Source organism: Lissotriton vulgaris, chromosome 2_1 (assembly GCF_964263255.1).
Source record: "Lissotriton vulgaris chromosome 2_1, aLisVul1.2, whole genome shotgun sequence".
Lineage (NCBI taxonomy): Eukaryota > Metazoa > Chordata > Amphibia > Caudata > Salamandridae > Lissotriton > Lissotriton vulgaris.
The window spans coordinates 1,430,624,246-1,430,649,513 of NC_141687.1; the positions used below are offsets into that span (position 1 = coordinate 1,430,624,246).

Here is a 25,268-nt window from a genome sequence, read left to right on the forward strand (position 1 = left end):
GCTACACCCTTTCTACCCGCACGCATCAAACATAGAAGACATTTCCACGCCGCATCTTGCTTATGTCTGGGGGAGTAAGGACACGTACGGGCACAGGTGGCACATCGCTTAAGGGGAAGCAGACCAAATCGCCACCCAAGATGGCTTCTGACGCTGTGACGTCGAAATTAGACAACGTACTTGCCGTAATGGAACGCCTGGAAGCGTCTCTTCAACAGACTCGTACCTCTCTGCAGGCCAAAATAGATAATGTGGCGATTGACCTGACTCATCTAAGAGCTGACCATAAAAAACTACAGGATCGTACCAAGACACTGGAGGGCTCGCTGACTGCCCTTGAACCCAGAGTGAGTCAAATGGAAAAACATGTCCGCGACCTCCTGAACTGGGTGGAGTTCCTGGAGGAGCGGGCGGAGGACGCGGAAGGACGAGCAAGACGGAATAATATCAGGCTAGTTGGCATACTGGAAAAATGGGAGGGGACAGACCCCACCGGACATGTGGAAGACTGGCTAAAAGGCCTCCTGCCGGAGGGTGTGTTATCGCCTTATTTCGTGGTGGAAAGGGCGCACCGCGTCCCTACAAGGCCCCTCCCCCCGGGCTCCAACCCCAGACCGCTGATCCTCCGTGTCCTCAACTACAGAGACCGGGACACTATTCTGCGCGAGTCCAGGAAACTTGGGGACATCTGGATTGATAACGCCACAGTGATGTTCTTTCTTGACTACACCATCCAGGTACAGAGACAAAAACACTCCTTTATGGCGGCGAAGCGCAGACTGAGACAGTTGGGCCTTAAATACTCCCTCCTCTTCCCGGCTAGACTACGCGTAGTGGCACAGGACAAAACACTTCTTCACTGATCCTGAAGAGGTTGAGGCCTGGCTGGAGGGGACACCCAGGAGGACTAAAGGCACTGCCACGATGACACGCACCAGAGGGCAGAGACGACGCCGTCGCCACAAATCGCCCACACCACAACACTCACAGGAGGCAACTGCATGCTCTCCCCCCGGCGGACCAGATTCTACAGGAACAACGTGACGCACTGCGCAAAGTATCGGAGATCAGCAGCTCCCCAGCACCCTCCTCCGCACCACATGCCAGCCCACGAGCTTTCCCCAGCGACAAAGCCATCTACGGTTTGCCGGACTCTCAACAATCTGCCGATCTCCCCGACATCACACCACAAACGGCGGACCTATTGGCCTGAGGGGAAATCACCAAAACTTCTAGATTCGAAGCCTTGCGGCGGCTGGCCTCAGTGGCACGGCCCTGACACACCATGGTCTACAAGAGGTTCATTGGAGAGGAGTGAGGGTGAGATCCCTTTGCTCTGCGACCACTGGCACCGACGAGACTCAGTTAGTAATCCCTTGCAACCACCACACGCACTTGTCAGGTGACACTAAGACCCTCTTCCCGTTGCTAGGGCTAATCCTCTTGTGGAGCTGTGTGAACACTGCTTGCCAATGACTCGTGCCTTCCACACTGCCTCTCCTGCATCATGTGACTGCAAGCGGACATACCTTCCTCTTCAACTGGGTGGGTTGGCACCCAGGGACACCCACCAGCTGTGGCAAGCTTTCCACGGCCTGGGGAGGGCAGCAACAACCCCCCACCCCTGTTCCTTTCCTCTTTTCCTTATAGTGAACAATATTACCTTGTCACTATTGATGCCAACCACTTACCACCACCCCAGCTTTGTATAGCTTCTTTAACTCATTAGAGCAGGGGTCTCCAAACCGGTCCTGGAGGGCCGGATCCATGCCAGATTTTTAAAAAAAACTACATGTATCTCAATGGGGATATCCCAAAAATCTGGCATGGATCCGGCCCTCCAGGACCGGTTTGGAGACCCCTGCATTAGAGTGTTTGGACGGCGACATGTTGCAAAGCCGACCTTTTGGTATTTGTTACTGTTTTGCATCGTTTGGGCTGTATGCTATTTATCCCGACCCCACCCTCGGGGAATTGCCTGGGTTATTCCTCCATGTGACAGTGCCTGTGCCTGATCTGAGCGGAGGAGAGATGCCAAGAGACCAGTGGGGGTTCACACCTGAGAACTGGAGAGTGGGTGGAGGGGGTGATTCACACACAAGTGATGACTTGGCTGAAATCAAGATATGTACGTGGAATGTCAGGGGCATGCACACACCGTCGAGGCGCTATCAGATCTATTCCTACTTGAAACGCCACAAATTTCACGTGGCACTGTTACAAGAAACACACTTAAATAAGGCGGAGGTACACGCACTGCGCCGCAGATGGCGCGGACAGCTTTACGCCACTGAGTATTCCTCCTTTGCTCGCGGGGCGCTCCTGTGGATCCGACCAGGTACCCCATGGGCGATCATGGACACACAGATAGACACAGAGGGTAGGTACGTAATGGCTCGAGGCAGACTTGATGGGCACCCTGTAGTGCTGGCCTCGTTGTACTCCCCAAATACCGATCAGGGCACTTTCTTTGCTCGCCTCTCAACAACACTAGCAGCCTGCCATGGGATCCCGTGGGTTCTAGGGGGCGACTACAACTGTGTCTTAGATGTAGGCCTAGACAGGTCTTCCGCACCCCCAGCTAATGCCCAAGCACACACCACTACGAAAACCCTCATCAACTGGGCCACGCAGTGGGACCTCCACGATGCATGGAGGACACGAAACCCAACAACACTGACATATTCCTACTGGTCAGGTGCGCATGCCCTACAAGTACGCTTAGACCGATACATGGTCACCTCTGATCTTCTCCCGTTAGTCGCGGACACACAATATATGGGCCGCACACATTCAGATCATAACCCCCACACACTGGCAATTGCGTGGGAACGTCCACACCCGCCTATTCCCACTTGGCGCCTCCAACCATACCTCCTACTAGATGCGAAAATCCGCGACTCCCTACTCACACAAACAGCTCAATACTTTGAGCTCAATGCCGATACGGCATCCTCCTCCCAGATAGAATGGGACGCATTCAAGGTGGTAACCCGGGGACATTGTTTGGGCACACAGGGGCGCATGCGACGACAGTTAGAGGATGACCTGACACGACTAGAGACTGAACTGCTGGGCCAAGAACGGGACGCAGTGGGGGGTGCGGATGATCGCCTGACTGAGACCAAAGCGGAACATGATCGCCTCCTGGAACGTTTACGAAACATTAACTTTGCGGCACGCTCTGCTCGCACACATCGCCACGGTGAAAGGCCTGGCAAACTGTTGACCTGGCTGATTGCACGAGAAGACCGCACGACTCCCATATCAGCAATACAGGCGGAGGGGGGTAGGTTACTCTACACACAGCGCCAAATACATGAGGCGTTCATAGACCATTATTCGGGGTTATATTGCTCCTGGCTGAGTATCCCACTGCCTGACATAGCCGAGTATCTCTCGCCCCTACATCTGCCCGCCTTAGCGACAGCGCAGCAGGATGACCTCTGTGCACCACTGGATCCCGAGGAACTCCGCGACACCATTTTCAACCTCTCGAATGGCAAATCACCGGGTCCAGATGGCTTACCAGCCGAATTTTGCAAAGCCAGCTCTAATATCCTCATTCTCCAACTGTTAAAAATGTATACTGCAGCCACGGAAGGCTTCTCCCTTCCCCCGACGCTTAATGAATGAATGAATGAATGAATGAATGAATGGATGAATGACGGACTTGTACCGCGCACAGCTACCCGAAGGCATACTGGCGCCTTTTCGCTCACTCATTCAATAGATTAGGCAAACAGGTGAGTTTTTACCACCCTCCTAAATTTATGGTGGTTGGATTCCAACCAGATGGAGTCAGGAAGGTTGTTCCAGAGGTTGGTCGCTTGAAGGGAGAAACGTCTCCCGCCCGTACGTACTCTCCTTGTTTTTTGGACCACTAACAGATTTTTATTGCTAGATCTGAGGGTCCGTGAAAGGAGGTAGGTGGAGAACATGGCTTGAATTAGTCCAGGGCCAGTCTTATAGAATGCTTTGTGTACAGTGATCAAAGCCTTGAACTCCACCCTCCTTTGCACGGGTAGCCAATGTAAATGGCGCAACCCAGGTCTGGCGGATGTTCTCCGTGGGATGTCCAGCAATAGACGTGCGGCACAATTTTGCACAGTCTGAAGGGTTTTCAAGGTACTTTGCGGGGCTCCCAAGTAGAGAGCGTTAGCGTAATCAAGCTGTGATAATATCAAGGCTTGTACCAGAATCCGCCTGGAATCGAATGGGAGGAGTTTGATGACTTTTCTGAGTTGTCTCAGCAAGGCAAAGCAGGTCCCAGCTACCTTGCGAACCTGTACTCCGAGGTTAAGAGCGGGGTCGAGCCAAACCCCAAGGCTCTTAATTTGGTTTCTTGGCGGGGGAGGCTGACCAAGGCATAATGGCCACCAACCATCGATATTAGACGGGGGCTTGTGTCCCAGAAGCATCACCTCCGTTTTGGCACCATTCAATTTTAAGAAGGAACTGTCCATCCAAGCATGAATGTTTTCCAGACAAGAGGAGAGGTTATTATAGGGGGCGTTCTTAGATGATAGCGAGATGATCAATTGTGTGTCATCTGCATATGTCACCAGTTGTACTCCCCAGGGCAGAACCACCTCAGCCAAAGGCCTCATATAGATATTAAAAAGGGTGGGGCTGAGGGAAGAGCCCTGAGGAACACCACACTGGAGACACATTTGAGGGGAGGATACATTGTCCTTAAAGACTGCAAAGGTCCTTTCCGTTAGGAAGGAACAAAGCCAGTTAAGTACCTGGCCCCAACCCCTACTTCTCTTAGCCTCTGGAGCAAGATTTTATAATTCACGGTATCAAAAGCCGCGCTGAGGTCTAAGAGAAGTATTGCGGCGTTACCTCCGTTGTCGAGGATTTTCCTAGTTTCCTCTACTACCGTGATGAGGGCGGTTTCTGTACCCTGGAGGCTACGAAAGCCAGTTTGCGTGGAATGAGGAGCATTCCTTTCCTCCAGGAAGGTCGAAAGCTGGGAGTTCACATATTTTTCAGCTAGTTTGCTGACACATGGTAGTAGAGATATCGGCCGGTAGTTTGCCCAATCCTCAGGATTGAGATTCGTTTTTTTTTTTTTTTAAGAGTGCCTTTACTCTGGCTTGTTTCCACACAGGGGGCACCATACCAGATTTCAATGAGGAATTTATCACCTCCTGAACCAGTGGGGTAACGGTCTCTGAAACCAGATGAAGGAACACAGGGGGTGCAGGGTCAAGAGGAGAACCTGATTTAAATTTTTAAGCAGTGCCTGAGTGGTCGGGCCATCTATAGGAGGGAAATCCTTAAGCTCTGCCATGTCTTCTGTCGGCCCAACACAAAATTCCGGAGGGGAAAGACGAGTAGATATTTATAACTTTTTGTGAGAAAAAGGTGGCAAGCTCATTGCAGCGTAATTGTGCTTTACTGGGATCGACTAGAGAGACAGGTGGTGTAATCAGTGATTTAAAGATTTTAAAAATTTCGCGGGGAGCATTGGCGGAGGGGTTAATTTTTTCCTGGAAATAGTTGGCTTGGGTAGTTTTAATTTCATGTTTATATCTCTTCAATGCTAACGTATAGCTCTCCTTACTAGCAACAGTGAAGCTTTTCCTTAATTTCCTTTCCTCTTGTTTACAGCACCGCTTAAGTGCTCTAAGTTCTTTGGTGTACCATGGTTTTTTTTGCTCTCCTAGTTTGTGAGAGAGTTGAGACTTGGGGAGGGTCAAGTCTAGAGAATTTTCGACCCACTGATTGAGTTGGGCGTTAGCTTCTGTGGGGTCGTTCTTTAGACTAGGTAAGGATTCCCTAATGAAGCTACCCTCATATCCTTACTCAAGCCCGGCAGAGATGGCGAACGACTGGGCTCCTACCGTCCCCTGGCCCTTCTCAATACAGACTATAAAATCCTCGCTTCCACGCTAGCCCGAACACTGGCCCCCCTGGTGCCAACCCGAGTACACCACGACCAGAATGGGTTTGTACCGATGCGCCACACCTCCTATAACATCCGCCGCTTATTCTGCATACAAGAGTACGCTACACACCAATGGCCGCTCGCCGGATGTCTAGTGCTGGACCTTGAGAAAGAATTTGATTCGGTGGAATGGCCATACTTGCGGGCAGTCATGGACAAATTCGAATTGGGGGAAGACTACGAGACCATGGTTGGCCTATTGTACCGTAGACCCACAATTCACGGCCGTACTGGTGCATTGCTTTCTGACCCCTTTCGGGTACAGAGGGACACCAGACAGGGCTGCCCCCTATCGCCCTTGCTGTTCTCCTTGGCCGTGGAACCCCTGGCCGCAATACTCAGGTCCTGAGGCGCAGAGTGGGGTATACCGATGGCGGATGGCCTTCATACGGTATCACTATATGCGGACGATCTCCTCCTCTATATTAAGGATCTGACTAATGTCCTGGCGTCCCTTGCTGACATTTTCCGCACCTTTGAGATGTCGGGTTTAAAAGTCAATTGGGTCAAATCAGGGGCCTACTCCTTTGACCCGGAGGCACCCGAGAGTGAGATATACATAGGTGGTGAAAGACTGCAGTGGTATCCCACGACATTCAGATACCTAGCAATCCACATCTACCGAAACCCTGCGGATATATTGGAGGGGAACCTGATGCAGGCGATTACATCCATCCGGTCGCAAATAGGGTTTTGAAAAACTCTACCACTAAACGTTCCCAGCCGGGTTGCCTTGGCAAAAATGATAGTCCTACCTAGGCTATTGTACTCCTTTGCCAATATCCCATCCTACGTCCCCAACCGGGTGTTCCAGGACCTTGAAGCCCTGCTTCGCGACCTGATCTGGAATAAAGGCCGACCACGCATTGCGCTGACGAAGCTATATATGCCTACTGAAGCAGGACGACTAGCAGTTCCCAACATGGAACTATATTACCTTGCGGGGCAGATGCAGTGGGTGTCGGGTGGCTAGGTGGTAAGAACCTGGGAGATACCACCACGGACACTGTTGTCTGGACTCCGCTGCAGATCCACGTGCTGTTTCACCCACTGACTCTGACTCCACGTCCCTCGCAGCTGTATCTTGCAGTAGCGCGCAGATGTTTTCTACGCTGCCTGCGTCTCACCCGAACAACGGTACCGAATGCCCAGATACTCCCACTACTGGGCACCCCGACAACAGCCGGGGCGCTGAAGACAGTAATACTAGACAGCTGGACCACTGCGGGGGTGGAAACACTGGGAGACCTATACTCAGATGGCGATCTCCTCCCTTTCGCGAACCTTTAAAAGGATACCTCTCTCCCAGCTGGACAGTTCCTATTGCACGCGTCCCTCGTACGCACACTGACTGCTGCCTGGGGTGACATGTCCAAAGAGCTGCCCATGCACCACTTTATGCAATACCTTCACGTTATGAGCAATGGCTCCCACATAATTCACTGGCTAGCGCAGGCTCTCCTCCTTCACACTCAACCCACCACCGTGCAGCTGAGAGACAAATGGGCGACAGACCGAGGGAGGGATTGGACGGACATGGAGTGGGCAATGATACTGGTCGGACCGGTTAATATCCCGCGTAACCCTCGCTTCAAAATTATACAGCTCTACATACTGCACCGCGCATACCTCACCCCAGACAAAATAAACAGATATTTCTCGGTAACGGACACTGCCTGCAAACGTTGCTCCTCGGTGGGGGCAGACCTCCTCCACATGCTCTGGCTATGCCCTGACCTCTAGCAATATTGGGATGGGGTGACTGCGATGCTCACGCAATGCACTAGCGAACACGTGCCCAGGACTTGGGAGGCCTGCATACTGGGCCTATACAAACGCACAAAACTAAACAAAGTGCAGGCCCGGTACTGGGATCTCGGACTGATCACGGCTAAGCGGCTGCCTACCAAGCGGTGGAAAGCCGACACCTCCACATATACGGCATTGGAGCCTATCCCTCACAAACTGGGCGCGAGCGGAGAGCACAGTCTTACGACGAGAAGAGACGGCGGGGCTCAGGAAATTCTCAATTGCACAACAATGGGATGACATCCTCCAATCCTTCCAACAGAAATGCCTGGAACAGGGGATCACGTAAAAGGGGCCGCACACTGACCCCCTGTACAGGAGACAATATGGGGCGCGTCTGTACCCGCCAGCCAACCCCCCCCACTCATATAGGCTGTTTCCACCCCCCCACGCCCTCACACCATTTTCGTATGGCACATACCGCGCTGACCACTGCCTATGCTGAACCCACGCTCCGAGAAAAGCACGTTACATATCTGATTGTTTAGCAGTGATGCCTTCGGTACCCCTCCCCCGCCCACACCCCCACATATCCAACTCTTATTATGTACTCTGACCACCTCACGAACCATGTTCCAAGGCTGCATTCGGTACGCCCTCATGGTGGGGACCCCCCCCCCCCCCCCCACCCCCATGTCATATTGGTACACACACGAACCGCAAAATGCAACCTCCTACCCGCCCACTAGACCAATACGGACACAACGACACCACGCGTCTTTCCTTAAACACAGGGATACTTCAACCCACGCTCCCCCTCCCTTTAACTCTTACTTCCCAAGTTATAGTTCTGATGTTTTATTGATACACTGGTCCCATTTATTTTTTGACCAGACTCCTTGAGGTTTGTTCCTGAGCATATTACATCATGGGGCTTCTGAGCATAACACTCATGGTCGAGGTGATCCCAACTGGGCGGCACCACCACCAACATCAATTTCTCCTGCTAGGAACAATACGCTACATAGACACTCGCTCATCGACCCACTTACGGTGTCGCACAGCCATATCTTCTAACACTAATACACCATGCCCACTTAACAGGCGGACCTCGCCGACACATTTACCCATAGCACTCAATAGTGAGAAAGGGCCACTATCCATCTAGCGACATTGATGAGTATCACCATAGCCCTGTAACCAAGGAATTACGAGAAAAAAAACAAGAAAAACCTACAGACCTATTTATTTATAATACGGACTGGTTTGTTTAATGAGAAGTGCTGCAATGGAACAACTTGCGCCGCAGAAGCTCAGGGCTGTCGGCCTTAAGACTGTGTTCTTCTGATACAGTTTATACGATTATTGACTAATGTGGCTGGCCCAGAGGGGTTGTAAGCTGAACGCTGTGTAACATGCACCTCTAACAATAAAGGTCTTAAAAAAAAAAAATTTTTTTAAATGAGCCACAGCGCTCCGGTGTTCATGACGAGCTCAGCTCGTCATGGCCCGTGGAACGTTCACACGCGGGGATAATTCCCCCGCTGTGCTGAACGTTCCACGGAGCCAATGCACCTGTGACTAGCTGAGCTCGTCATGAGCACTGTAGCTCATGAAGCGCTCAGCTCGTCATGAGCATGCCGGCGCTGTGCGCACCCCCTACCCCCCAGCACAGCGGGGGATTAACCCCCGCAACGAAGGGGTTAAACTAGAAGAAAAAGTAAAAAACAATTGCTAAACACAATGAGATATACAATATAGAGGTCGCAGTTTGGTGGGAAGGTTCAATAAAGTATACCTAGGAGCAGGAAGGACAAAAACGTGAAAGAAAACTGAAGGTCATAAAGTGTAGTAAGGAACGGGAGGGAAAGGAGAGGCAAGGAGGGGAGGTAAGGTGATCAGATTGAAGGGGAAGGGAAGGAGAGGGGTCACTAGCCGTAGGCGGAGCAGCTGGGTCGGGGGATGCTGAGAGGGCGAGGCCACTCGGGAGGGATTAGAAGCCCCCGTATTTATTAAGGAGAAGAAGTTTGAGTTCTTTTTTGAAGCTGGGGTAGGACGGGTTACAACGGAGGTCTGTTGGGAGGGCATTCCAAATAAGTGGGGCATTGCCTGAAAAGGAGCGTGACTGAGTGGAATTCTTTTTCTGAAGGGGGGGGGGATAAGTAGGAGGGTGTTAGAGTTTCTCAGGGATCGCGTGCAGCCTGCTTTGGTCAATTGGTTAGCAAGGTATGTCGGTGTGTTTTGGTGGAGGATTTTGTGCGTAATGCAGGCGGTTTTATAAGTGGATCTGCCTTCAATGGGGAGCCATTTGAAGGTTTTGAGGGCGGTAGAGATGTAGTCAACCCGTTTGCAGTCTGTGATAAGCCTGGCCGCGAGGTTGAGCACTGATTTTAGAGGTGCCAGGTGGGTTTTGGGAATTCCGGTGAAGATGGCATTGCCGTATTTAATGCGCGATAGAACAAGAGATTGAACTGCCAGTTTAAAATCATCAATTGGGATGAAGGGCTTAATTCTCTTAAGGTTACGGAGGGTAAGGAGGGCTCCTTTGGCAGAGTTTTTAAAGATTTATGTTGAGAGTTAGGCAAGTCAAGGGAGATGCCAAGTATTTGACTGAGGTGGCTAGGGACAAGGGGCAGTTGAGGGCATTAAGGTCTGTGATCCAATTTTGAATGGGGAGCTGGTTGTTTTTTGGGGAGAAAATAATAATTTCAGGTTTTTTAGGGTTGAGATTGAGGTGGTTCGAGTGGAACCAGGCTTGAATTTTGATGAGGGTGTTGTTGAGGTGGAGGATGTCAGCATGGGTTTTTATCTTATGGTAGAGTTGTGTATCGTCAGCGTAAAGATGGTAGTTGATCTCAGCTTGTTTGAGAATGAGGGTGAGGGGTTCCATGAAGAGGTTAAAGAGAGAGGGAGAGAGTATGGATCCTTGCGGAACTCCTAGAGAAATGGGGGAGGTGCCGATAAGCAGTTGTGGATTTTATTTTGTTGAGCACGGTGTTGCAGGTATGAGACAAACCAATTATGAGTCATACCATTAAGGTCGAATCGTTCTCTAAGGACTTTGAGTAGAACAGAATGGTTAACGGTATCGAACGCTGCGGAGAGATCGAGGAGGATCAATAGGCTAGATTTGCCATTGTCGAGGGAGTGGTGAATGGCATCTACAATTTTAAGCATGGCGGTTTCGGTGCTGCAACCTTTCCTGAAGCCTGATTGGAGGTGGTCAAGTAAGTTAAAAAAGTTCAAGGTGTCTGTCAAGCTGAAGGACACATTTTTCAAGGGCTTTTGAGAGAAGGGGCAGATTGGAAATAGGACGGAGGTTGTTGAGGTCATTAGGGTCGACAGTAGGGTTTATTAGAATGGGGGTGATTTGGCCCAGTTGTAGGGAGGTGGGGACACAGCCGGTGGCTAGGGAAGTGTTAATGATTGTGGTACAGGAAAGGGTAATGATGTGTTTGAGGTTTTGGACAATTTTAGAGGGGGAGGGGGTCTTTGGTGTGGGAGGAGGGTTTAAGTTTCGTAATGCTGTCAAAGACAACTTTTTCAGTAACTGGCTGGAATTTATGCCAGGCGGTGTTATTTTTAAGGAGAGTGTTAGGGGGATTGGAATCGTGGAGGGTGGAAGGAATGGAGGGGAACGGAAGATCAGCGTTATGTAGGATCATGGAGGGGGCAAGGGGGGTTGGGGGATGCGGGTGAGTTAGGGGAGATGTCCAAAATGGAGGTGGGGGTCGGAGTCTGCAGGAAGGATTGTTCTATTCTAGCAATTTCTTCAGAGAAAAAGAGGGCTATTTCTTCGCATCTAGTGGTCGAGGCCAGAAGTATAGGAGGAGTGGATGAGGTTTGATTGCGAACAATGTTAAACAGTTCTCTGGGTCTATTTTTGGCTCGGTCCAGTTGTGCTCGGAAAAAGGATGCTTTTCGTTTAAAGATGTGTTTTTTGCAAGATGATCTTGCAAGTCTGAGGCGAGCTAGGTGCAAAGGGGTAGGGTGCTGTCTCCACGTTCTTTCCGTCCGTCTAAGTGAGCGTCTTTCATTATTTAGCTCAGTATTAAACTAGGATTTGGAAGGAATGGTTCTTTGGTTTTTAAGCTTCAGTGGGGCCAGGAGGTCCAGGGTATCCACGACTGCTTTGTTGTAGTGTTCTGTAAAGCTCATTCGCATTCAGTGAGGGAGGGATGGCGAGAAGTTGGGCATGGAGTTTGGATTCCAGTAAATCGGGGGGATATTATTAAGATTTCTGGACAGTTTCATGGGTTTAATGATTTTCGTGGGAGGGGGGGGGGTGGCAAAGACCGCTATAGAGAACAGTATGAGATGATGGTTGGACCAGTCGATGGAAACGATGTTGGATAGGAGGGCTAGATCTTTGCTTGTAATGGTGGCATCTACGATTGCTCCTTTGGAATGGGTCGATGATTTACAAAGTTGCTCGAGGTTATTGATCTCGAGAAGGTTAGATAGGAGGGTGATAGAGGGGTTATTGGTCTCATTCCAAAGGAGGTTGAGGTCTCCCAGGAAAATGTTTTGGGAGTTGGAAAGTGACGATTGTGTAAGAAGGTCGGATAACGAAGGGATGTGTATTGCCGGGAGGGTTATATATGTTGTGAAGGCGAATGGGTTGGGAGCCGTGAATTTTGATTTCAGCTTCGAGGTATTCAAGGGCGGAATAACTAGTGTTATTGACAAGGGAAAGTTGTAATTCCTATTTGAAGATGATGGCAACACCACCACCTTTTTGGATGGGCCTGTCTTTCCTGAGAATAGAGTAGCCCGTAGGGGCGAGGAGGTCAAGGATGCTTGTCGAGTGGTCATTGAGCCAGGTTTCCGTTAGGAATGCGATGTCAATGGATTCACTAAGAATAGTTTCAACAATTGTATGGCATTGTTGGACGTGGACATGGTCAGCAATTGAATGGCATTGTTGGACGTGGACATGTCTGCAGAGGGGAGTAAAGGATAAGGGAGAGGGGTTAAAGTGGAGGGCAAAGGATGAGAGGGGGGAAGGTTGTTGACGGAATTGTGAAGTTCGAATGTCAGCAATTGTAAGGCATTGTTGGACGTGGGCACGTCTGCCGAGGGGAGTATAGGATGAGAGAGAGGGGTTAAAGAAGAGGGCAAAGGATGAGAGGGGGGAAGGTTATTGGCGGACTTGTGAAGTTGGATGGTCAGTGATCTGAAGTGAAATTCAAAGGTGTTGAGGTGGGTAACGGCAGCTTGGATGAGGATGTTTCCAAGCCCATCCACCCATGACGTCAGACATAAGTCCTGGAAGACCATGTGCATGGTTGTCATCTTTACATTCTTTTTACCCATGGCGACTCTTCCGTTCTTTTAGGTTTTAAGGCACTGTAGTATGTTACCCTTTCTTGCTCTACCGCATTTCTTGGGGAGGTGGAGTGTTGCATGTAAATCCATAATATTCTTTTAACTGCAAAACTACTCCTACTGGTAACTATTTCGTTTTGCAGCAGGAATCCTTTTCTGGATTAATATGCTGTACGTTGATTTTGCGGTGGTATCTTCGATCATTCTTGAAGGTGGTGCTAAAATGAGGTTGAGCTTGCAACTTTCAGTACTCTTTCCCACATGTTTCCCGGTTTACTTGAATTGTGACACAGTAGTTTTTTGTGAAGGTGTGGACTGATCATCATGTGGCTGCCATACATATGCTGCATATGGGCATATTTGCTGGAAGCCAAGGTGGCTCCTTATTTTCCATTGTGGTATGCGCTACGGGTTTTGCCTAGAAGCACACATACTTTTTTTTAGCATAATTGGATTGTTTGAACTATCCACAGTGCGATGGTGCCCTTTGTCACTGGTGAGCTTTTGTTTGAATCTGCAAATGGTAGAAAGAACGGACTTCTGCTTCTGGCCGCTCTTGTCCTATCTAGGTACTACATCCGAGCACTGCGTACGTCTAGTGTTTGCACAGTTCTTTCAACTTGTTTATGGTTGCTTTAAGAAGCCCAGCAGCTAGATTGCTTGGTTCATATGGAAATGTGATATGACCTTCAGGAGGAAGCATGGGTTGGTCTTCGTGATTACTCTGTCCTAGTGTATTTGCAGGTAGTGCTCTTGGGTGGTTAGTGTTTGCAGCTGGTCATGTGCTTATGACGAGCTGAGCTCGTCATGAACAATGGGGATCATGCATATGCAGCACAGGAGGGGAAAACCTCTAGCAGCCAAGGTGTTAATGTGCGAATATTACTCTGTATTGATTATTTTAATTTGAGTTGGAACCATTACAGGGATTATTACATGTATTAGAGAACTATTATTTGAGCATATGTTTGTATAAAATGTTATGTAATAAATGAATTCAAATGTTTTTAACTTAAGAATAAAAATTTGAGACACAAAAGTAACCCTAGTTTTGTGCAGACATAATTATCTGTGTCATTATTGAACACTAAAAAAGTGATATTAGTGTGTAGGCCTTCTGGTCACAAATAGAAAGTGAGTAACACAGAAAGGAATTCTTTTTGATACTGTTTGACACCCAGTCCTTTCTGGTTTTCTGGGAAACTCCTTTTTTGAAAGTGGTTCAAAAAGGTGCCTTTATTAGTGGTGTTATTACCAGGTTCCAAACTGGCATCAGTGCTGATCTCGGTGGAGCCATTAGTTATTGCTCCTTCTAGGAGCCGTTTCGTAACAGGTGCTGTGAATAAGCTGCTTCTTTATGTGACCTTGTGTAGGCTACTATTGCTACCAAGTGTACTTTTACTGAGGCATATGTTAGACTTTTGTCTAGCAGGTACGTCAGGTATCTGATCACTGTAGTGTCCTCTGTTGTGGAATAGTTCTCTGTAACACAGGCAAACCTGTGCCATTTAGCAGTGTAGCATTTTCTTGTACTTGGTCTTTATTTGGGGTTGAAAGCAGACCCACTGACAGAAGAAGTCTTGGAGCACTAGCTCATTTATTTCCCACTTGTGTGATGCGGATGCTTGGCATGTCTGCTTCTCTGTGTTCTACGTCTGGCTTCCATAGCCCCAAATCTTAGTTTCCCCATGGGCATCCCCCAGCCTGTGTGGGATGCGCATGTGGTGATGGTCACTGCTGGAGATGGTTGTGTTAAAGGTCTGCCCACTGTTATGTTGTCCACATTTCCCCCATGACATCTCTTCCTGCACGCTTTGCATTACAAGCAATAGATATTTGCAACTCCAAGTTGCCTGTGACCATTGGTTTTGGATTTACCCATGTAGTGGTCTCACGAGTAGCTGTGCATGTGGGATCAGTAGGTTGCATGCGGGAATCATTCCCATAATTTTCTCCACAGTTCTCACTCTCGCCATGTTATTGATTCTTGCTCCCAGAAAAATCTTCCCTCTCTCCGGTCTCATCGAAAACTTTTCTAGGGGGATTCTGAAAACCTAGTCCGTGAAGCATGCTTATGACTGTCCTGGTGTCTTTTTGCATAGTGAGAACGAGGTTGCCTAGTTTAGCAAGTCATCTTAGATGGGCTGCCACTTAGGCTGAACATTCTGTGAATACAATGGGTGCAGAGTTGATTAGCGAAGAGGAGCACACCTGAATAGATAGTGGTTCTTGCTGACTACGAACAATATGTATTTTTTATTTTTGCGGTTCATGTGATTATGTAGGTAAGCATCCTTTAGGTCTATGGTTGCTATAAAGCCCTTTTCCAGCGGTACAGGATGACCCCTTGCACCCCCCAATAGAGTCTTTAGAAGTTCAATATGTAACCATGTTGGATGATGGAGGATCGATTTGTCTGGCGTAACCTCCTCCACTCCTGAAGGAAGGTCTCTATTCTGCCCGCCACTGGTGTTATGTGCAAGGGAGGTTGATAGAAACTCACTTGCTAAGAACCTTGTCCCCCTGGAAAGAAGAACCCTTCCTCTGGCTCAGCCCCGAAAGGGCTAATGCTGCCCAGTTTTGAAATGTCACTGTTGCTGCACTCCTTGGTGTTGAGCTGACTGTTGGTAGGGTGGCTGTGGAGCTGCGCTTTGAAAGCCTCCTTAGTCTGTGGGTATTCTTACTGGGGTTGTTCCCCTGTATTCTTACTGGGGTTGATCCCCCTTCTTGATTGATCCTGGAATTGTAACACAATCCCCCTCCCACCCTCCAATGGCCTTTGCAGCGTCATCCTTTTTTATCTGATGTATCTACAACGGTTCCAAGCAGGAACGCCCCTGAAAAAGGTGTTTGATGTTTGCCGGAACTTCATTTGGAAACCCGGATACCCGCAACCAGGCGAGTCTCCTCATGGATGTTCCCAGCTGCCTACTTGCTGTGTCTGCTGCATCTAATGCCAATTTCAAGCATGTGCTGGTGATTATTTTGCACTCGTCTACCAGTATTACTCTGGGAAATGTTTCAAGAATTCTCCAACCCCATCCCAGTGGCTATAGGCATAGCGATTGAGGAGATGCGTTGCTGCCCCCCTCTCCACTTTCCAACCTACCATTACCACTCTCTGCACTCATTCTTGGGAAGGAGTCCTGTAGATTTTGGAACATTTGCTCTCTTCCTCGTCATGGCAATGACAATGATGGGAATCCGCTATTGCTTTGCCCTAGATTTAAACCGAGTTTTTGGAGGAATGCTTGTTGATTGATTTATCCATTTATAAAGCGTGCGAATGCCCGAAGGGGCGCTGAGACAGACAGCAGGTCTCTGAGACGGAAACAACCTAGCAGGCCGCAGTAAAAAGCCAGGTTTTCACTGCTTTTCTAAAAGAGCCTAGAGATGGATTATCTTTTATTGTAAGTGGCAGCAGGTTCCAGGCACGTGCTGTGTGTACAAAAAAGCTCCTACCACCCCAATTGGCTCGTCTGAATTTCCGGATCCTAATTAGTTTCAGTTGGCTTGATCTAAGCAGTCTGGAAGGTTCGTACAATTTCAGGTTGGTTCGTAGGAACTGTGACCCTGATCCTTGAACAGCCTTGAAGGACAGGCATAATGATTTAAAGCGAACTCTTTTTGCAATTGGAAGCCAATGTAGGAGTTTTAATTTCAGTGCGATTGGCTCCTATTTGGGGATGCCAAGTACCAACCTCGCAGCTGCATTCTGCAAGCGTTGTAGTTTGGTTAAAATCTGTACTCTAGCCCCAGTGTACAAAGCATTTCCATAATCCAACCTACACAATGCCAATGCCGTCACCACTGTCTTTCGAGTATCATCAGGTATATAAGGCAATAATTTTTTAATCATCTTTAGGATAAACCAAACCGATGATGCAAGTTTACTAGCTTGAGCGTCAAATGAGAGTTTGGTGTCAAGGGTCATGCCCAGATTTTTCACTTTATCTACCGGATCAGGGCAACCGCCCAAGCTGTCAGGCCACCAGGCTGGGGACCAGATGTTAGCATCGCCTCCCAGCAGCAGCACTTCACTCTTATCCCCGTTCAGCTTTAAGCAATTATCTGTCATCCACTGGCTGACCTGTGACATACAGTGTTTGAATTTATCTGCAGTCTCATTCACCTCTTTACTGATGGACTCCAATATCTGGGTGTCATCGGCATAGGACACTGGAATGAAGCCACATTCCCTTATGATTTCTGCCAAAGGTGCTACATATAAATTAAAAAGGGTAGGGCTCAAGGAGAACCCCTGGGGTACCCCACAAGGGGAACTGAATGATTTGGACTTTGCTTCTCCCAGCTCAACTGAGAAAGTTCTATTGTCCAGGTATAAGACAATGAGGACTGATGCGGAGTCATGGACCCTTGCCTCTGTCAAACGGGACAAGAGTATCCCATGGCTGACCGTATCGAAGGCCGCCGATAGGTCTAATAGTACTAAGGCGGCCTTCCCTCCATCATCCAGCACCCTCCTAAGTTCTTCGACTGCGGTCAGCAATGCTGTTTCCGTACCCGGTCCCATACGGAATCCAAATTGAGAATAATCCAGCCAGTTGCCCTCCGCCAGAGAACGGGACAACTGTTTATTTAATAGTTGCTCTAGGATTTTTGCAGCAAATGGGATCCTGGCTATGGGTCTATAGCTATTATCAGCATAAGATACAAAGTTCCCCGGAGAATAGACAAGAAAGTGTGTATGTTGTACAGAGGGAGAGCAAAGGCAGGGAACAAGAAGTTCCCTTGTTGGAACTAGAAGGCCTCACACACCTAGTGAGCTAGATGTCATGCTTCGTCATTGGCCTCCTGCTCCTCGTCAGACTGGCGCTGCAATGTCTGACGGACGCCTACCAGGCGCTCTTTGTTGGAGTTCTTTTGTTCCAGCCAATGGTTGAGTGCGTGTGAGGGGTCAAGTGAAGGTGTAGTCGTGAGGGGTTGGTGATTAAAAAAGGTAAGTCCGTTTACAAGGACATTTATTCGCGTGGCTAACTCCCTTGATTAAAAAGGTGGGAGGGGAGATGGAGACTGTAAGGGGCACAGCGAACTACCTCTAACCCTCTGGTCAGGTCGACATGTTTCTTGCCCAAATGGCAATTCCTCAGGACCTCAAGTGCTCAGTACTACACAGTGATACAAGAACAATAAAGAAAAAGGAAAAGGAAGATACAACCTCTCTGGGTCTGTAAGGGGGCAGGCCAAGAGGTCCTGCAGTAGTGTGGTGACCTAGAAGAAATGTATGCAAATAAGCCAAACATTTATAATGGCATTATCTCATTAATAAACGATCACCACCGCTCTCCAAAATAATTTCACACACACAAGGAAACACAAAAATAGGGCATCTCAGCAGTGTACGTCCGTGGACACACAAGTACATAACAACGATTTACAAACAGAAATCGGATGAAGATGTCACAAGGTATAAGATGTGAAGGCTCATTCTTACTTTAAGGGTGGCCCTAATGGGCCCCGCAGTCTGTTCCCCTGGGACAGCACGGTAAGGTACGGTACCTCTAGTACGTGCAGCCAGGGCTTGTAAGCCTACCCACACGCATGGCGCTCCTACGGTAGCGCGGAACAGCTGGGTCTACAGCTGCCAGGGTCCTCATTATCTAAATTAGTTTTTTTTTTTAGGAGAGGCCTTACCAAAATAATTACCCAAGCGTCTGGAAAGATCCCGGATATTATGATTTGAGTAAAGAGTTTCTCCATAAAAGAGCTCAGCAATTCAGGGAAGAGCTGCATTACTTTAGGCGGACAAGGGTCCATTGGGCCACCTGAACTAGTAGTATTCACTTCCTGTACGATTTGTTCTATTGTAGGTGGGGAAAATTGAAACATTGGGATCTGTATAGACCCCTTAGTTACTTTTTTTGGATAAGAGAGAACCTGATCTGAGTTATCTGGAATGTGGCTCTTAAAGGAGTTGAAAACTGAAGATACCTTATTAACAAAAAACTCACCCAGTATATTGCAAAATTCTGGTGTCATTGTCTCGGAGCGGTTATCAATTTTTGCTAATTTCTTAACTGTGGAAAAGAGGGCTTTGCTGGATCCTTCTGAGTCATTAATTTTTTGCACAAAGTAATTTCTTTTTTCCGTAATAATCAGTTTTTTATAAGTGACTAAGGACACTTTATACTCCTCTTTAAGCCTAAAGTCATAATTTGACCTCCATTTTTTCTCGGCTCTTCTACAGCTCTGTTTTTGAGTCTTGAGTGTTTCCCAGAACCATGGCTGTGCGGAGGCGGCGTCTATATACTCCAGCGACGTCATCACGGCGCACGACGCCGACGACGGACGCGGAGCCGCAGGGGACGCCTGCAGACGACGCCTACCGACGCGCAGGGGTACTGCTACGCAAAAGTTTCCGGATCCAGACTGACGCCTGGGGATATTCTAAGGTAAGGAATCTAACACTAACGTGTTTCTTTCAGATGTCATAATTTGACCTCCATTTTTTCTCGGCTCTTCTACAGCTCTGTTTTTGAGTCTTGAGTGTTTCCCAGAACCATGGCTGTGACTGAGTTTTCCTTTTGAAAGTGACTTTCCTTAGAGGGACCGCCACCTGAACTGCGGCATTTATCCACTCGTTCAGTTGATCGCAGGCTGTATTGCTGTCTAATGCAAGTTCTGGATAGGATACGTGAAGATTATGTAATAGGGTCTGTGAATTCGTCTTTGACCAGTCCGGATAGCTGGACTTCCTAAGTGTTTCAACGGGCCTTCCGGTGTGTTCCTTAATTTCTAAAGAAAAAGTGATCACCTATTGGTCAGACCATGGGACCAGAAGAGTGCCAACTTTGCTTGTAGTCTATTCTTAGTGTTACAGCTTTGCAGAGTGTTTGGCAGCAAGGGGAATTATTCGTTTTTGCTCTGGGATGCTAGGAGTATCTCTAGGAGGAAATAGGCCTGTGTCGTCCTCTTCTAATTGTACACTGTACTACCCTGCTGCTCCTTTTATACCAGCATTATACATTGCAGTGTCGTTGGGCGGCGATGACAGCTTCCTCAGGAGAGTGTGATCTGCAGTACAGCCACTTTCGGCTCTTGTAAGATACCCTGGGGTCCTCTGTTTCCTCCCCACAGAGAAAGAGGTCTTGCAACTCTTCTTGCGGCTCAGGGGTTGCTGAAAGAGCTTCCTACTCTCTCTTCTCACAGGGAAGTTGAGGAAATTCAGAATTCCCTCAGTGAAGACTCTAAATACTCCTTTTTCTCTAGGATTGCTGCAATTCTGGCTCTGAGCGGTCTTTAATGATTTTGAGGGCTCATTTTTCAATGTCGAGTTTTCGATACCCTTTTCTTAAGAGTCCTGTTCTTTTGTGGAGTCATCCCTTGCCCTCTTTTTCTCACGATTGCCTTTCGATGCTGAAGTTCTCTCAGAGGGGCAACTGCGGTCAATGTCTATCGGGACGCTTAGGGTTCTTTTGATTTAGACTTCCCTTCAGTAAGAGAGTACTTCATCGTCTTGTGCATCTTCGAGTCTGAAAACTTCGGCTTGGCCTCAATGTGTTTGACATACTAGGAGTTTCAGGTTCCCCCCTCCTTGGGTTTGTCAGTTTTGCCTCTATTTCGCTGACATCTTGTACTTCAGTATCGGAGCCTCGTTCTGCTTGACCCACATCTCTGTCTTCAGCATCATCCTCCTAGCTTGACAGACCGAGGACCCTCAGCAACGGGCTTCCTTTCTTTTGTTGCTCCATGGTTTAGTGGGTGCTCACCTTTCCTTCTCGCTTGCTCTCATGGTCTTTGGTCTGAAATCAGTGCGAACATCGCAGTTTTTTTGTGCCAGTGTAGTTTGGCAGACAGAAGCTGCAGAACTTGTGTTTGTCCTTCTTGGCAAACTTTCAGTGGCACTTGGAGCTGAGCCTAAAGGGAGCATTTCCATTTCCCCAGGTGTCTCTCTCTCTCTCCCCTACCTTCCTTGCATTCTCTGACTGCATGGTCGACGACTTACGAAGTCCAGTCCCTCCCCAGGTGACCTTCGTCCCTTCTCCTGCGATTTTCAGTGTTTTGGACATTTTCTCCTTCTGCTCTTCTCCCTCCCTCTCGCTTTCTTTTTTTAACGATTCATCACTTTTCCTTGAGAACTCCTTTCAGCATCCGTACAATTTCGGCTATTGCGGACCAACAGCAGAAAAGAATCTGGACATGGCAACCACGCATAGGAGTTTCTGGGTCGCACATTTGATGTTGTAGCACCAAATGGCTGGATGAGGCCCAATAAACAAAATAGGACTACCAGGAAGATTTTGAGCCACTAAATGGTGCAATAATGCACAGCATGTGAATCCAGAAAAGAACCCATGCTGCTAAACCTTCGAAACAGCTGGGGCAGCAATGTAAGGGAGACACTGTAAAGTCAATGGGCTATTTGATCCCTTCCAGAGAAAAAAATACCTTCATGCTAAACTTCTAACTTGTTTTTGGAAACTCATGCAAAACCATTTCAGTACTCAAACTTGAATTGACCTTGATCACTAGTGTGAACCCGGTACAGAGGGCAAACAGCATTCACTGAAAAGCGGTGTCTGTTAAACCCTCTAGTTTGTCTCCTCCCCTCAAGTGTACTACTGTAAACACTATTAGGACAAATTACAGTTTTTGATTGTGAAATTCTCCAATGGGTAGAATTGACTAAAGTGGAATAAATAGAGTGTTTTTGCTATAAAGATCCTTGTTTTAAACTGTGTAATCACCCCGCATACCAGGGGACAAAGCAGCACCTCCAGAAGTGGCACAAACAAGAGAATCAACCATGGCAACTTCAGAAAAATATAATAAAACTAAGGCCATCCTAGGCTGAGCGATTCTGTATACTAAAAGAAATACTCCACACAAATGTACTGGATACCCACTGTAGGCTATGCAGTTACCCATCTGAAGAATTTACAGATTTAAGAAGAGCCAAGGTACTGGATTGCGATTTTGCAAATAATTTTGTCTGATCTCAGTAAAACACATACATTGATGTGCTATTTATCCCAAGTGACAAGAGTGCTCATAACAGGGGCAATACAATTATTGGACCTTCAATGTTGCAAACATTCCACTGTCCAACACATATTGTATCATAATAATCAGCAATGCACTTTGTTGGATGCATATCTCACCCATTCGCAAAAGCATATTTCTGTACAATATTACCGGCTCCTGTTTAGTTTTGATTAAATTACAAACGAATGCTGACAGTCTTCTGGGACAAAAAAGTTCGAACCAAACTGACATTAAACTATGCTTATCCATCTCTTCTCATTCTAGGACCAGCACTACATTTTCAAGCGTCTTGCTGTGGCCTGTGAAAACGCCAGTAAAATGAAGGCATGACCATTTGCCAGTTTCCATTGTCCCAAAATGGTCCTTTCACAGGCTCAGTTACAAAAACAGGTAGCCTGATACAAGATGAACTATTTGCATGCCTGGCCAGAAAAAGGCTGCTAGGTCATCTTAGAGGATTACCATGTCCTGCAACGTGTCCAAAATTACAAATCTTACGTAATAAGACATACTAATGGGCTAATATTGGAAGTTCAACGTTCCAACCTCTGAAAAACTTCATCTCCAATCTTACTCAAATGAACATGCATCATGGACAGTGGTAATACAAAGTCATCTAAGGAGTTCACATACTAATCAATTTAATTAGCTGAAAGTTTCATCTACCTCCTAAAGCTCTGCCAGTCTTCTGTGATATCTAGCTCACTAATAAACCAAGTGGCTGAGCTCTACAACAGAGGAAGTGCTACCAAACCATGTTTTTTTCACAGGATATGTATTGCGCTGTCATATTCAGAGTGAGGCAAAGCATTACAGTTGAATCCAATAATCCTGAGACTAAAAACATCTGAAGTTTGGACAGAACTTTCAAACGCAAACTCTCAAATACTTAGAACCACCTAGTCTGAAGAACATCGAAATGTATGCCAGTAATCAAGCTACTTCAGCAAGGACTTTTTTTTAAATGTGGAGATGTTATCCACTGTCAAGAGTCTGTGTAAGGCAATTTGGAGAGTAAGTTAATTAAGTCAGACAACCATGCACTATTTGTTTTACCACTAGATCAATAGTTTTACATTTTCTTTTAAATTTTTTTAAGGCCTGTGGGGTAAAAAAGATTTACATTGAGAACATTTACCATCGATGGAAGTGCTGCCATATTTATGCAGAACCAACTTACAGTTGAGATGGATCTCTCGTTTAAGACTTGTCAGATGAGAGCGCTGAATAAGCAAGCATCTCAAACTAGAATGTATGTTGGTGAAACACAACTGGTTTGCTAACTCAGTGTAAACCAGAAGCTATATGTTAAAAACGAAGATTGAACTAAACCAGAAATCGCACCTTGATAAAATGCACAGCAGCTGGCTGGCTCAGTCAGCCAAATAAATATCAACTTGCCAGGTGTTAATACAAAGAAAGACACTAACTCTATTGAAGTTGCACTTGTGTGCGAGTTTATCCGGTGTCACCCTTTGAATTCTAGATGGCCCAAAGTTTTTTCATATGAAAACAATGTAGTGGTCACTTGCTTTTACACTTGTGATTTTTAAAGTGGAATTGGCCCTTCCGTTTATGAAAAAAATTAATTTGTCCAATTCGAAAAGCACACAGGCTTTACAAAATAATTTTCTACATTTTTTGTCCAAGTAAAGGTGTGTGTGTATACACAGAAATATAACATGTTTATTAAAAGTGTGAAAGATTCCCACATAGGGGTGGGAATTTTTAATATTTGTTACTATCAAACAAAATCACAGTATCATTTTCAGAAAAACAAAAAATGTAGTCCTTAAACAACGACATTTCTTCTTAAAACAGGCCTGCCTTTGATTATCTTGAAAAAAATTGAAGTCTTTAGCATGGCTTTCAATGTGGCCCCAATGACGTACAAAAGATGTGAACTGGATACTTCATTAAAATAAATAACTCCGGTCACCAGTTCATATTTTAAACGCTGAATACAGAAAAAAGTTTTGTAATAAATAAAAAATTATGCAAAACCATCGAAACCGATATAAGAAATATTTTTGCTTACCAGATATGCCATTCTTGCTGGTGTTCAATAAAGCTACAGATGCAGCAGAAACCCTTTTATTATTCACAGTTTGTCCTAGTTTCCTTGAGGTACATTCGTCATTATCACTGTCCTGTAAATTTTGTAGCCTTGGCTGGAAACACTTGAGTCTACATGATCTAATATTGCTTAGTATTTCAGAAAGGGATAGTCTGTTTTCAAAATGTTTACTGGAAGCATTGGTCCGTGAAAAATTGGAGTTAAAGTCTACGACTTGGGAAGAACCGGAACTTGAGCTTGAAAAACTATTCAGCATTTCCGGGTCAAGTTGCTGCAGCACAGGATCGTATTCCGTGGAAGTTCGGTCCATTATCACCCTGAAAGAAAAGATCGAATTCAGGTTGAAGCAATTACTCCTGTGTACACAGCGAAACTATAAATGACAGTGAAAACTGTAGTATTACCTTCCTCCTCTGCCAAGTCGCCTTCTTGCAAATCCTATGCACCGTCTTGGAACTGTCAGAGTTGTTAAACAATGCCTGTACCTCAACTTCGCCAGTCCTGCCAAATCGGAATTCTCACACTGGTGATTTGCTTGGTCCAATCGAGGCTGAAGGTGAGAAAAAGGTAATCAATTTCAAAGTTGCTAAAACTAAGTTTCCGCAATACAGCGTACAGCTTCACTGACCTAACTATTATTAAGAACAAGTTGCTATTTGCCCACCAGATATATCAATATTGTCCAATGGTAATTATCACTGGTCAAGCTGGAGTGCAGTCTTAAAATGTCAACTTTTTTATACATATACCCAATAACTATGCCTAAGCTTGCTCGATTTTAAGGGGAGGAAGATAAATCCCCACAACTAATGGTAGAAGTTTATAAGAACAAGTTACTTATCTTAGTAACACATTTTGATGGATAGGCAACTTTCCTCAGATTAATTGTGAACCATCCCTAGGCACCCTTGTAACGTGTCGAATCTGTGATGCCAGAAACTGTAGTCCATCGCTGATCCTAGAATGAAGCACTCTGGGGCAGTGAATTGTATTGTTATGCAAAAAAAGAATTTAATTTTAACTGGAATGCTCCCACTGCCATTAGAGAAAGTACAGTTTGGTGAAAGTGACAATTCAAAATGTGCATTGTTTGAAGGACTTTTTTTAAAAAAAAAGCCAGGGCGATGCCCGAGGTCTCAAGAATCTAAGTAA

The 25,268-nt window shown here is 46.8% G+C and overlaps 1 protein-coding gene across 1 annotated transcript in view; it reads right to left on the reverse strand.

Moving 5' to 3' along the window:
- The window catches only part of EPC2 (enhancer of polycomb 2), a 299,988-nt gene that overhangs the window by 23,029 nt on the left and 251,691 nt on the right, over positions 1–25,268 (reverse strand). Inside the window, exons 9-10 of the mRNA XM_086957254.1 lie at positions 24,521–24,666; positions 24,078–24,433 (exon numbers count right to left, since the gene is read on the reverse strand). Of these exons, the coding sequence (XP_086813380.1) occupies positions 24,078–24,433; positions 24,521–24,666 (502 nt within the window). The remainder of the gene's footprint in view (positions 1–24,077; positions 24,434–24,520; positions 24,667–25,268) is intronic.